The sequence below is a fragment of the Micrasema longulum genome, unplaced genomic scaffold, assembly GCF_059751315.1.
Source record: "Micrasema longulum isolate JH-2025_06_02 unplaced genomic scaffold, ASM5975131v1 h1tg000067l, whole genome shotgun sequence".
Classification (NCBI taxonomy): domain Eukaryota; kingdom Metazoa; phylum Arthropoda; class Insecta; order Trichoptera; family Brachycentridae; genus Micrasema; species Micrasema longulum.
Window position 1 is genome coordinate 4,035 of NW_028277274.1, and position 14,505 is coordinate 18,539.

Sequence of the window (14,505 nt, forward strand, 5' to 3'; positions counted from 1 at the left end):
AATGTATGTATGTTGTTTTTCAACAACCTAAAAAATAAAAATATAATTTAAAGAACTCAAAAAATGCCAATTCAAAAATTATTTTTTAGGGTGCTTTTAGAAAAGATGTGGCCTTCAGTGACATTTATAATCCTAATTGTGTTCCTCGCGAAACCGGTGCAAATGTTCTACAAAAAACCGGCAGAATCGCTTCTTTCATTCGTAAGTATTTTCACTTTACATACAATGTTAATATTGGCTGTTATGTCGATTTACAATTCGATATTAACTTGAAGTGAAAAAGCCAGCCACCAAGCGAAGAAGGTAAAAATTTCACACACCCACGAAATATTCGAAACGATAACTAATAAGTTTGAGGGGGACCCAAAAGCAATCGCAATTTTTGTGCATTTTAAAAATCCCCAAGGGCGCAAATGTTCTTCACAAATTTTTGGCTTCGTTTATAAATAATCGTAAAAATGCGAATAAAATAAATACAATAAACACAATCCGTTACTAGCAAAAAATGACTCGTTTCCTACGCCGTATCCGGACACAAACTGACTGAAACAGAGCGTCTAAGATTTTTTTATTGCTTTTGGGTCCCTCTATTATTATGTAGTTAATAGTTGTGCAGAATTCGTAGTGTGACAAATACATAAGAAGATATTGCAATGACAACATAGCTAAAAACCGATGTAGTTAATGTACGCAGTAGGAGAGTCGATGGATTAGGAAGCTAGCATTTATTTACAGCAAGAACTGGTAGTGCTCGAGGGTCCCGAGTACTCTGTGGAGGAGCACGCGGCGCACACGGCAGACGGCTACGTGCTCGGCGTGCACCGCTTGCGCCGGCCGGGCGTGGCTGCGCGTCGCGCTGCCCCCGTGCTCATCATGCACGGCATGACCGGCATCTCCGAGGACTTTATAAGGATGGGGAAGAACAGGAGTCTCGGTACGTGAAGATCAGTAATTACACTACACGCTATTATTAAAAACGGTTTCCTTAAGATTGTAAAAAACACATAGCTTTCGATAAGAATGGGTAGGTAAGATAATATATAATATGTAACTATTTTCGTCGATATTAACTCAATTTTTTTTACGTGGGCCCTGATTACAACGGAGCGAAGTGAACGGAGTTTTTAAAAATTTTTAAAAACTTCGTCGGAAACATGTTTTAAATAATTTAAAAAAACACCATAATACAAACATATTTGTGCAGAAAAATCAATTTTACAATTGAAGATCTACCTATCTTAACAAATTACAACAGATATAGAGAACATTTAAGAGAAGGAACTGTGGAAGTCTAGACATTCACATGGCTTATGGCCTGCCATCGGCTAATTTATGTGGCCACTTTACACACTGTGCAACATTAACCATTTTGCCTTTGTTTACAACATACATATTTCTTCAGTTTTTCCATCAGTTGATTATATTGAAGATAAAGAGCTGAAACCTTTACTGTTGTGAAGAGGTTCGTCTGGTTGAATTATTTCACATACTTAGTAACTCCTGAAAACAATTATTTTTTAATTTTTATACCTCTTCTTGCACCAGTTGGCTTAATTTCAATATTTTGAGTCATTCAAAATGTTTTTCAACAAAATACTGGATTTCACTCACTAGGGAGTTGGAGAATACTTTAAATGAGGAAATATGGAAGTCTAGGTATTCAGAGGGCTTATGATTAGTCTAATATAATATATCTGTTGACTTGCCATTTTAATCGGGACACTGAATCAAGAAACGGGGTGGCAAGACTGCACATTATAATTTCCTTGTACAGCCTACCTGTGCGGGTAGGAAGGAAGAAATTGCCTTAAAGCAGTATACCCGCCCGTATATATATTTAAAACGAATATGTATTTGAAAAGTAAATAAATAAAACTTTTCATATATAGAAAAGTAACGACGCGTTTATCCTTTAAATTTATGCAGCAAAAAAATAATATTATTATTTATGAAAATACCGAATAAACCTTGCAAAATCAATAAAAAAACAATGATAATGTATTTAAACTTGAACTATGAGACATAAAAAAAACGAATGTGTAAAAATCACAAATTAACCATTATAAGAATTGTTTACATTAAAAATTATCATAATATTTATTTCAGAACGAATAGTAAAAATCAGTAATAACGTACTGAGATTGCGTTTAATACTTAACTTTAAATTAGTTTAAAAATGTAATACCTATATTCCTACTAAATATTGTTTTCCAGTTTTATTTTTATTTTTAAACCAAATAAACTTATAACTAAATTCGGAATTTGCCAAGTAGTAAAATACTATTAGTATAACATTTTGATAAACAACGTCATTTCGTTTGAAATTAAAGGGAAAGACGGTGAAAATTTCATACGAGAGTTCCACCGTCAACGTCGCTTCTGTTAAATAGTTTTTATTAATTAGTAAATATAGCACAATAATAATACAGAAAATGTCCGTTTTTCAGGATACCTTTTAGCAAATAAGGGCTTCGATGTATGGATTGGTAATTATCGGGGAAATTTGTACACATCCCACAAAACTCTGAGCAAAAAGTCGTCAGCCTTCTGGAACTTTAGGCACGTACATCATTATATATTTTTAAAAACTATGTTTGAAAGTTGTAAATACAAACAGGAAAGTTTACTAGTTAATGCCTTTAAATCTATAAAGTATGCGACAGCAATAGGTAGGAATGATATATGTATGTTCTATCTCAGTGGGATAATCTTATATACTAGCAGGCAACAGTCGGCTATCGCTGACATCGTAGAACACATACGTCGTTTTGTAAAGGGAATACACATTAAAAAAAAAAATTTAGATACATAATGATTTATTCAGATAAACAAAATATAAGTATAAAACATTATTAATAAATACAATATTATATAAATTCAATACATATATTTACATTTACGTTTCCCATTACGTAAAAGAAAAAACAATTCTTGTGTACATAATGGGGAGTGACGTCTTACAATAATTTGAATATTTTATTTTTAATTATTAATATTTTTAAGATAATACATATATTGCAAAAAAAAAATATGGTGTTTTTAATCAGTGCTACTCAAAAAAGAATTATAAATATATCTTTTCACTTCCGTTTTGTGACGTAGAAACACTAGTATTTATTTTGTATTTACGGATTTGAGGCAAACAATTCTTTTTATACAACGTAAATTTTATATTTAAAACCCAAAATTGTTTTATCTGACACGCGTCCTTAAATGTTTTGTAGAGCGCTGTCTCTCTCTTTTATAACCGGACTGGTGGAATACACATGCTTCCGATTGAGCACGTTGTCATATCAAATATGTGAGGTTATATGATTGTTTGTTTGTTTATGACGTGAAAATATAGTGAACTGTGGTCATATTTTTTAATGCCTACGATGCAGTATTAGTCGATTTTGCTGGCTTAGAAATTTTGGCATTTTAAAAATCCTCGTTTTCCAGTTTGGACGAGTATGGAAGATTGGACACGTCAGCGACAATCGAGACCGTGCTGAACATCACGGGCAGCGCTCGCGTGCACTATATCGGCTTTAGCATCGGGACTACCTCCTACTTCATCATGTGCAGTGCCCGACCTGACATGACACGCCGCATTGCATCCTTCACGGCCTTAGCGCCTGTGCCCGCATTCGGCCCAGCCATTAAGAATTTGTCAAACGGATTTATTAAAAGTGGATTTGGGGTAATGGTTTAACTCTTTATAACTGGCAGACATTTCGATGGTATTAAGGCTGAAGTCTGGTAAAACGAACGCAAAATTAGGAAATCATACGATTTTGCGATTTTAAACCGAATGTTTTTTTTTTTAATCGCGCAATAATAAAAAAATAAAACATAAATTAGATACTACTACTCCTACTTTCTTTCATTGATATTCAGGGGCGATTATTGTTTTCTTGATCCCATTTAGTGGAAATTTCTGAAGCCCCGTGTTTCTAAATGCAATATTTTTTTATAATAAGAATTTTATGAAGTGATAATATGCAAACTTCTGCCACTATCATATATTATATTTATTTTTTTCGGGAATTGGCGGTAAAAGCAATTCTACGTGTTTGTTTTCGTATTGCAAAAATATTCATTTATAATACAAGTTGAGAAATTTAATAAATATTTATTATTATATTATACTCAATGCATTAAAATAATAATGGAAAATATTACAACGAGTTTCGTTGATTTCCATTTACTTTTTAACAAAATACAGCGTTAGATAATACAAAACTAATTAACTTATTACTACCTTATCCTCTAGCGTCCCTGGGTACACATATGTGAACTTCTGGTTTCCATTTTTTTTTTTGTTTACCTACAGTAAATGTCTTTTTTTACACTGGCAATACTTTTAAACAGCTCTCCGGTGTATTCTACTACAGCAAAAGCAGCACATAAGATTATTTCGGCAGATTTGAATGGTTATTGTTTCTGTCAAAAATCTTCGAGTGTGAATTACTCAAAATAGTATCCAGTTATGGAATTTTTTCGCGTTTAATAACGAAGTTTTTAAAAAATAAATTACATTGTGAAGAAGTATTTAAGTAGATTAACCTATGAAATATAAATCGTTATTTAACTGGCCTGCATAACACATATTTTAAATCTTTGTAAAGTTATTTATTTAATTAATTAATAAACATAACAATTATTAAATAATTTTGTAAATAAACATTTACATTTTTTTTTATCGGATTTGGTTTACTTTTACCACCCTCATCATTTATAAAGAAAAACTAAGTTTTCTTGGTGGCCAGGTTTGTCTCAGGTCTCCAGAGGTTACTCAACATTATATTGAAATTTTCAGAGAATTTTGCGAACATTGAAAAAGGATCAATTGGTGGATAGTAAACTGTTTAAATACTCATTCAGATCGTTGTGTACTCCTTATAATCAAAAGCCCAATACGTGTATAAAGAGTTTTGTGAAATTCTTGGGAGAAGACTATGATCAGATGGATTGGGTAAGTTGTGTACTAAATCGCTTAATTATTTTTCTTTGGCCGTTCTCTCTACTGCTGGATAAAGGCCTCTTCCAAACGTTTCCACTCCTTTCTACCCGCTTTTATCATCCATATTCTACCGGCTACAGAGGCAATGTCGTCGGCCCTTCTTTTTTGTGGCCTTCTAACGCCTCTTTTGTTTGCTGGTGGTCTCCACTTTATTATTCTGGGTGCCTACCTATCATTGTTTTGTCTTGCCAGGGGGTCCTGCCCACTGAAATTTTCATTTCGCTGACGATCAATGATATCAATGATGGGAGGGATTCAAGTTGAAAATTCCTTGACGATTTTTTAATGATTTAAATAATTATTCCATGGAAATCAAACTTTTATCGTCGTTTCTTCTTTCTATATTGACATGCCGAGTGTATGATGTTGTGACTATTGTATTTGTTTTTAAATATGTTTTGTTGTGCTGGTGCTCCATTCGTCCCAACTTGACACGGAACTTTTGTTCTTTTGAGGAAGGACTTGTGTTCTAATAGTGTGAGTGACTCGACAATTTGTAGATAAATTAAATTGAATTAATATATTTATGCATTAATATTGTATAACTGTATAATAAATTACCTAGCAGGTAGAGATGTTTTTGTTTATTTTGCATAAAAGTGTCTGCCTTAAAACAGGTTAGTTAGCTATTTAGGCAGACTAGACATGATCCAGAGAAATCTATTACCTAAGTGTGTATGTAGTAGATCAAGATTTAGTTATTTTTGTTAATGAACCATGATTATTATTGTTATTATTATAATATATCTGTACATTAAGGGATAAAACACGGGTATCACATTTAACGAAATGTTACGGAAACAAGATTTTGTAATTTTGCGATTTCCAAAACAACATAACTTTTGAAGCAAATTAGATAATTCCAATGCATATTGTAAAGAACGTTCAATGTAAAACCATGATTATTTTGATAATAATAGTAAATATTAAAATAGCATATCTGGGACTACTGATGTTTTTTTGCATTAAAACAAAGAGAACTACAATATTTAATTCCACCTTAAAAAAAACATTTTTATGACGAGAGAGTGGACTCGGTGTTTTCTACCCGTATGCAGAGACAAAACTTACGGTGAGGAAAGTACATTCTAATCTCAAATGCGGAGAATAACCCGAAGGTGGAGACAGTAGACTGTACTTTCCTCACCTTAAGTTTTGTATCTGCATACGGATATTATTCACGTATAAAATAGCTCATTGCGATAATTTCTGCATTTTCATCTTCAAAACGGCAAAAAGTGGACTCCCGTGTTTTATCCTCCATCATAATCATCATCATTCCCTTTCCGCACCTAATGGTGCATAGGGCACTGCATTGATACACCAATCGCAGCGTATCTTGATCATTTTTGCTACACGAAAGTAAGATGATCAGTCTTACGCTTCAGGTACCAGTCCAGGGACTATGAAATATTCTGGTGTGAAAACACCTTTTTTTTTCTTTTTTTACAAAATACATAAGAGGTAAAACAGGGTAAAAAAATACATTTATAACATTTTTGTGTAACATAAGAAAGAGTAAATATAATATTCTGTAAAAGATTATGTTTTTTTTATAGTAATTAAAAAAGGAAATAAAAAATATCTAAAAAACACAAAAATATTCCCTTTTCCTTAAAGGGCAACAAAATATATCATAGAAAAAACGAGTCTATATCTTTAGTTTGAATCCAGGATAGTGCGTATTTTTTAAAAGAATGAAAATTTTTAAGGTTTGGAATCAATGAAATCATGAGTAAAAAATAATTTTAAAAATTTGGGCCTATAAAATACGCATGTCTCTGTGCGAGCCTCGTTTTACAATGTGGTATTTCTAACACACGATTCCTTCTTCGACTTGATCTATTTGAATAAATATTTCATATCAACCATGTCGGGAATCGAACCAGAGACCTCTCGTATGGTAGGCAAACGCGCTGACCTGATCCTCCAATATAATATTTATTATTTTCTGCATTAGGATAAGATGCAGACATGTATTGCCAAGATACAACCGCCATCACTCAAGTTAGTAGAACATTATGCCCAGTTATCAGTAACAGGTAAGATAATACCCGCCACAGATCTCCTTTTTGTTCTGCAAGTTCTAGGACCAACTATCACATGCACTCGCCTATCCCTAGGCTCCAGAGATATGGCAATCAGTATGAGGACAAGGCTGATATATTTGGTTCTGGACTTGATAGTTATAAAACGAGTCTGATTTCTCCTTTTCTCTGGCAATATTATTCTTAAACTTTTCTTTATATTTTAAAATGTTTTTCCTTTTTTTGTTTTTTCATATTTATGTAATTATTACGTTAATATTTTTGGTTGCTTATGTGTATTTACCTACTTGTTACTATTGTTATAGTTATGCAATTTTATAATTTTTTGTTATGTTTTTATACATGTATTTTTTTCCATATTTATGTTCAATATATGTTAAAGGCAATTTATGCCGTTTATGTAAAATAAATAAATAACATACAACTTTATTTAAAAAAAAATTAAAAGTGTAGTTTAAGAGCCGATTAAGCATTCATTTTTTGATACATTAGCTTCTCGTTCTAAAAAGATTAATTTGCGAAGTTGCAGCACCTCGAAAAAACACGGAAAAGTATAACAAAATACTGACGACAGTCGATGGTTGGGAGAAAAAATTAATAACTAAGTGTATCAGCGATGTTTTTTGTATAGCGTCAAAACATAGTTAAATGGATAGGAGTTCAGAATATGGTTGGGAAGTTCTGAAGCATCCGGCCTATGGCCTGGATGCCCAGACCTTGCGCCTTCCGACAACCACTCGTTCAGATCGATGCAAAACGCTTTGACAGGTACTCACTTTGGAACGATTGAAGAGATACAAAAATTAGTCGATGATTACATCGCGTCAAAACAGCCATCTTTCTTTTTGCACGGAATTATGAGTATATGCTCTCCGTGGCGCATAGTCGTAGATAAAATTGGCAATTATTATGAAATTTAAATAATTAACAGTTTTCTCACATATTATACGAGTAAAGCTTTATTTTTTTCATTTGGCAAAAAATATTGGAAAATTCCTTACTTTATAATAATATATACTTGTACATTAATTCCGGTACGCCAGAAGATAATTTTAGCAGCTTTAATTTTATTGTAACAAAACAAACTTTTATCATTATTAGATTAAGTTTAACTCGCAATTAAAAAAAAAAAAACAAACGCAAAGTAAAAAAAAAAACACAACTATGGACTAGACTAGACCTAGACTTCTATATTACCTTATCTAAAATGTTCTTCATCTTTGTTGTAATATGTTGATATTAACAGCTCCCCAGGGAGTTGAATCCAGTCATTGTCTACAACAACTACTACTACTACTACCATCACGCCATTTCCCCGTAGGGGTAGGCAGAGAGAATGGACCGCCGCACAGGTCTATCCTGGCATACAATCCTAGCCTCTTCCACATTCATACATCTTGTCATACATGCCCTTCGGTTCTGTCTGCTTTTGACATGACCAGACTTAAGATTTTGGTTTATCTGATCATGCCACGTCTTCCTTGGTCGTCCTCGTCTAACGTTGCCGTTCATTTTTGCCATATATACTTGTTTTACCATTCTCTCGTCGTCCATTCGTTCTACGTGACCAAACCATCTCATAGACCCTTTCTTAATCTTATCAATTATACTTGTCTCAGATTTACACTCTCGCCTGATTTCATCATTCGTAACCCTGTCATACATTGATTTCCCACACATTCGTCTAAGAGATCGCATTTCAACCGCGTTCACTCGGCTTTCATCCTTCCTCTACAAAAATGTTGACAAACTCAAAATATTGTTGATAAATCCACCTGGTCCATGAAGTATAGAAAATGAAAAAAAAAAATTCAGGTGTCCCGTATGTAGGTGAAATAATTCAATTAGATAAATCTCACCCGCATAAATAAAGGTTTCAGCTCTCTTCAGTTCGCAAACATCAACAGATGAAATAATTGAAGGCATATACATAGATGTTCAAATATGGGCACAATGGTGAATGTTACACAGTGTGTAAAGTAGCCACTTAAACCAGCCAATGACAGGTCATATGCCCCGTAGATGCCTAGACTTATATACTACCTTCTTTAAAATGTTCTCAATCTCTGTTGTAATATGTTAACAAATATGGTGTTTTCCATCTCAAACCCTTAGAAAAACTTACTCTACAGCCTAGTGATTTCAGACTAAAATAATATCTTATATGGTTAGCCGAAACGTCTGTGTGTCAGTCACTAGCAATCAGTCAATAAAAAATATATTATGTATTTATTATAATATATACGAGTACATGAGAGTATTAGAAGTAAACTTAGAAATCTACAAAACGGAAAATCAGTTATTGATGCCAAAATAAACTACATAAAAACATACCTACCTAAATAATAGCGTAATTCTAAACCATCTCTAAATTTTGCAAAAAACAGACTTCATTATACTACTTGACACCGCAAACTTAGCATTCTCCATTGAGTTGGTGAAGCAAAATTAGAAATCTAAAAATTATTTTTTCAAATTTTTTTGCAAATATCTCAATAACTCATTCAATGGAGATTTCTAAGTTTGCTTCATAAACCCTCATATTCTTATATATTATAATATCATCAAACGAATTGTTTGGTGGAGGATTTAATAAGGTGTATTTCATGCAGATGTTCTATCGTCTTACGACTACGGGACTAGAGAAAATCTGAAGGTGTACGGCCAGGCCACACCTCCACCGTATAACTTGACAGCGAGTACAGCACCAGCGGCCATCTTCTACGGGCAGAATGATCTAATGGCAACACCGGAGGTGACTTTTTATATACTATTATAAAACGTTTCAATTTCTCGGTTTTTTTAATTAAAAATTAAATCACTGGTCTACAAACATTTGAGAACTCAAAATATTGTTGAATAAACCAACCGGTCCAAGAAGTATAAAATATATTCAGGTGTTGCCTAGTAGGTGAAATAAATCAGTCAGATGAATCTCACCAACATAAATATTTAAGGCTTCCAGACTTGATAAAAATCAACAGATGGAATAATTGAAGAAATATGAATGTTCAAAGCTAAATAGCGGATGTTACACGTTTTAAAAAGTGTTAAACCAGCTAATGACAGGTCATATGCTCTGTAAATGACTAGACATACATATTCCCTTTTAAAAATGTTCTCTATCTCTGTAATATATTTGTTAAATGAATGATTTTTTAAAAACCCACTAAAAATAATTTTGGCAGTAACAAAATAGCACAATGCAATTTTTTAAAATACTAAACTTCTTCATTGATAAACACAGGTAAATCACAAAAAATGTGGTGCATTTTTTATAACTTCCTTCTATATCCTTAACTAGGTATATCGAGCACATGGAAAACTCGTTTAACATAATTGTACCGTGTCATGGTTTGTTTCGCCATTTCGTCCGATTTGCTATTGGGGATTTTAACGAAATCATAATAACGGGACATAATACGAATGGTGGTTCAATACTATAAAATATTTTTACACTATATTAATTTTAAATCGACTACTGACATATCTTTTACAGGTGGCTGCAAAATTGATAACTGAACTTAGAAAAACATCCCCAGAAGTCTACGACATACCGGTAGAGTACAACAAGTTCTATCACATGGACTTTATTTGGGCAAAGGACATTAAAACGCTACTAAATAACAATATTGTGACCGCGATTGATTACTTTTCACAAAAATACAATTAAATACTATTCTAACTTAGGATTTAGTGTTTGTCTTCATGTTTAACTTAAGCTCCCAAAATATACACTAATTTAACGTGTTGCATTATTTTGTAAAGCAGGGTCCCAAAGTCAGGCATCGTTTAATAAATATATGTGTGCCTGTTATAACCTAAAATATATTTTTTGTCGTTTTGTCTTGTCTTTTTTTTTGCTCGTTCTCATCAAATCAAATCCAATTTTTCCACTCCTACTTTCCTTCATTCATCCTTCACTACTCCTAATCAATTTCCTTATTTTCCTTCCTACTATCCTCTTTTTTTGTCCATATTTCTTTTATTATTTTTTAAATTTAATATATAGTATATTTATTCTTTATATAGTTTAGACCGTCGTCGCTTTATTTTAGTATAATTAATTGAATACATATTATTGGATGGCAAGCCCTACTATTTTTTTTATATACATTTTTATAGTATCTATTTATAATCATTTAACCTGTACATCTGATTGTATTCCAAATAAATAAAATTAAAATACAAAATCTTTGGAAAATGCATTATAAATCAATTCATTAATCAATAAAAAAATACATATTTTTTTAAAAATGGGTTCCATTATTGGGCAATGAGAAGAAGAGAAGTCATTGATAACAGAACAAAATTAACGATATTATACAATGCTTTCATAATTTCATATTTTGCATATGGATAATAATATGGTCATTTATTTTATTTTATTAACATAAACGGCAAATCTGCCTTTTACAAACATTTATAATACTAACATATTAGGCTTAATATTAAAAAAAAAAAAAACATAATTTCCTTATACTCAAGAATTAAAAAAAAAAAAAAACCTAAAAATTAAACAAGATTTATATTTTTTTAAATAACCTAAAGATTATACAGCATATTCAGTAGAAAGTTTAAATAATTAAACATTCTACAGTAATACAACAAGAAAATTATAAGTACTGTTTCATACAGCTGGGCAAAATGAACTAAAAACTGTATATATTATGAAATGCATGAATAAATAAATATAATTACCATTCACCATCTTTGAAAAAGTTCAAAAGCTTTGTTTTATAGGAACAATACCCCTACACTAAATATATCATATACGTGGGAATAACTATTGCCGAGTTCGTGAAGTCTGTTTAATACGGCATTACAAGTATACACTGTCCGTGAATTGTTGCTACAAAACGGTGGCACCTGTCTAGTCATTCTTCCAAGCACCCTGAAGTTGATGAGAGATAATGTTCAGGCCAATCCCATATTGAATTTACAATTTTGAATAAATTTAAAAGGTCTATAATTTTTCTTCTATCGTTAAGTTTTAACAAATTTAATGTTTTTAGTAAAAAATCGTAATTTAAAAATTCATGACTAAGTTTAAAATTTATATACTGTTACATTTTTTTTGACTCTTTCAAGATAATTTTGGTGACAGTTGTAGCAAGGAGTCCATATTGTAGAGTTATACTCTAACTGGTTTCTCACTAATGAAGTATACATCAACTTTAAAGTGCCTATGTTTTCGAATTCCTTAGTCACACGTAACATGAAGCCTAACATGTTTAGAAATTTACTAGTAATATTATTTATGTGCTTAATAAAGGATAAATTTTGATCAAAAACGATAATTAGAGATTTACTAGTAATATTATTTATGTGCTGTATCTATTTATGGGATAATTTTTGATCAAAAATCTATTTTTCTATGGTCCATTCACATTTATCATACCTATGCTGTGTTTGGGATTTTGCAACTAAGAGTAAAATTTCTGAGGTGCAGGTTATTCAGAATAAAGCGATCAGAAATGTGTTTCACCTACAGTATGATACTCATGTAAGGGACATTTATTTTGAAACAAAAATCATGCCTTTTAGCATGCTTTCCTATTTCGAGATAACTGACACTATCATTAATACTACTCTCGACTCAATGCACAGTAACATAAAGCCCGCTTTCATTAGAGACATCCACCAGTACAGTACTCGATCAAAAAATAATATTTATATTGGACCTGTGAAGTCTACGAAGTTTGAAGATCTTTACAATACATAGGTTTCAAGGAATTCAATAAATTGCCACAAAAATTTAAAGTACCAATTTCAAAATATAGAAACAGCACGTGCGAATTGAAGAATTATTTTTTCCAGAAGTACTTTGAATAAATAATGTTAGTTTATCCAGAGAATCTTGAACATCTTGAGCGCATCTTGAACATATAACTTTTAATATTTTACTGTTTTTGCTTGTATATGTAATTTTTAATACTATTGAAATGTTATTTGTGTTTTTTTATACTTTTTTAGCTTGTATATGTAATTTTAATACGTTTTTGATATTGTTTTTAACCTGTATTGGGTGTGCGCATATTTTGTTAATTAAAAAAATAAAATATTTTGTACTAGTTCAGTTTGTATATGTACATACATGTAATTTTCAAACTTTTTATATTTTTTAATTTTTCTTTCCCAGATTGTATTATGTATACATCATTTTGAATTTATTTCCATGCCTAGTATTATGTTGATTTTGTTTTTTTTAAATATTTTTCATACCCTTTTTAATTTGTAGTATTTCATAATTTTTATTCTGCTTTTGTAAATAATGTTATAGTTTAAAATGTAAAAACGTCTTTAAATAAATATTGGTAACTGTATGTCCCTAAAAGAGTTTTTTTTAAAACTCTCTGGGAATATTAAAAAAAATATATAATATGTTTTCAGTTTAATAAAAAAAATAAAAAAATATATATATATTAAACAAATGCAAGACATCGTTAAAAGAACAACGTATAATGCAAAGTAACGTTCCATTTTAATAATATACATGAACTTCAGGCCTCGTGGTGTAATGGTCAGCGGGTTTGCCTGCCATGCAAGAGGTCTCGGATTCGATTCCCGACATGGTTGATAGGAAATATTTATTTAAAGTGGTTTTTTCACTTCAGAATATTTCACAGTCCCTGGACTGGTACCTGAAGCGTAAGACTGATCAGCTTACCTTCATGTAACAAAAATGATCAAGATACGCTGCGATTGGTGTACCAACGCAGTGCCCTATGCTCCATAAGGTGCGGAAAGGGAATGATGATGATGACAGAATAAAATATAAAATAATGAAAATTTTCAATTTAGATAAAAAAAAAAAAAAAACAAATTTTTAATTATAATAAAGATAAGATTAATTCATTTAAATTATACAAGGTTTACGTAAAAAATATTATAAACGTTCAAAATGTAGAAAACAATTTACCAGTCCTGAAGACGCTTTTTTAGGCGAAAGCGCTCTTACTGAAACTAAACCAAGAAGTTTTATTGATAATTTTATTTATAGTTTTATCTTAATCATTAACTATGGAGTTTTATCAAGAAACATCTACAAAAAACATCGATGTAATAATATTACGTACTTGCCAACTCAAAATAGTATTGCATTTCAAAAGCTTCGTAAAACTTATTACGCAATAAGTAAGTATATTCTTATTTTTAATTAGAAAATATCCATTAACCTTGGCGATAATTAAACATTTTATACCAGTGTTTATTTTCTTTACGAACGTGGCAAACAAATATTAATTCTAAACAATTACAATAAATCAATTAGTAGCATTGGTATGAAAACACACAAGGTATATATTACAATGTGTATTAAATGTTATTAAATATTTGTATAAAACCAGTTACCGACTTTTCTATGTCTATCGGTTTCTAAACGTACCCGTCTCTTCTTCAGGACACCAATTAAACCAACATGCAAACCAACATGCAAAACCCACTACACAC

General features: G+C 31.3%; 1 protein-coding gene across 1 annotated transcript; it reads left to right on the top strand.

The window, feature by feature from the left end:
• Positions 1-735: 735 nt before the first annotated feature.
• Positions 736-9,832, top strand: LOC148285030 (lipase 1-like; the record flags this gene model as incomplete). Its single annotated transcript, XM_088230907.1, has 6 exons — positions 736-934; positions 2,448-2,559; positions 3,442-3,682; positions 4,802-4,957; positions 6,966-7,047; positions 9,666-9,832. Coding segments are annotated over 6 exons (957 nt in total), but the record flags the coding sequence as incomplete, so codon positions are not given.
• Between the last annotated feature and the right edge of the window lie 4,673 nt (positions 9,833-14,505).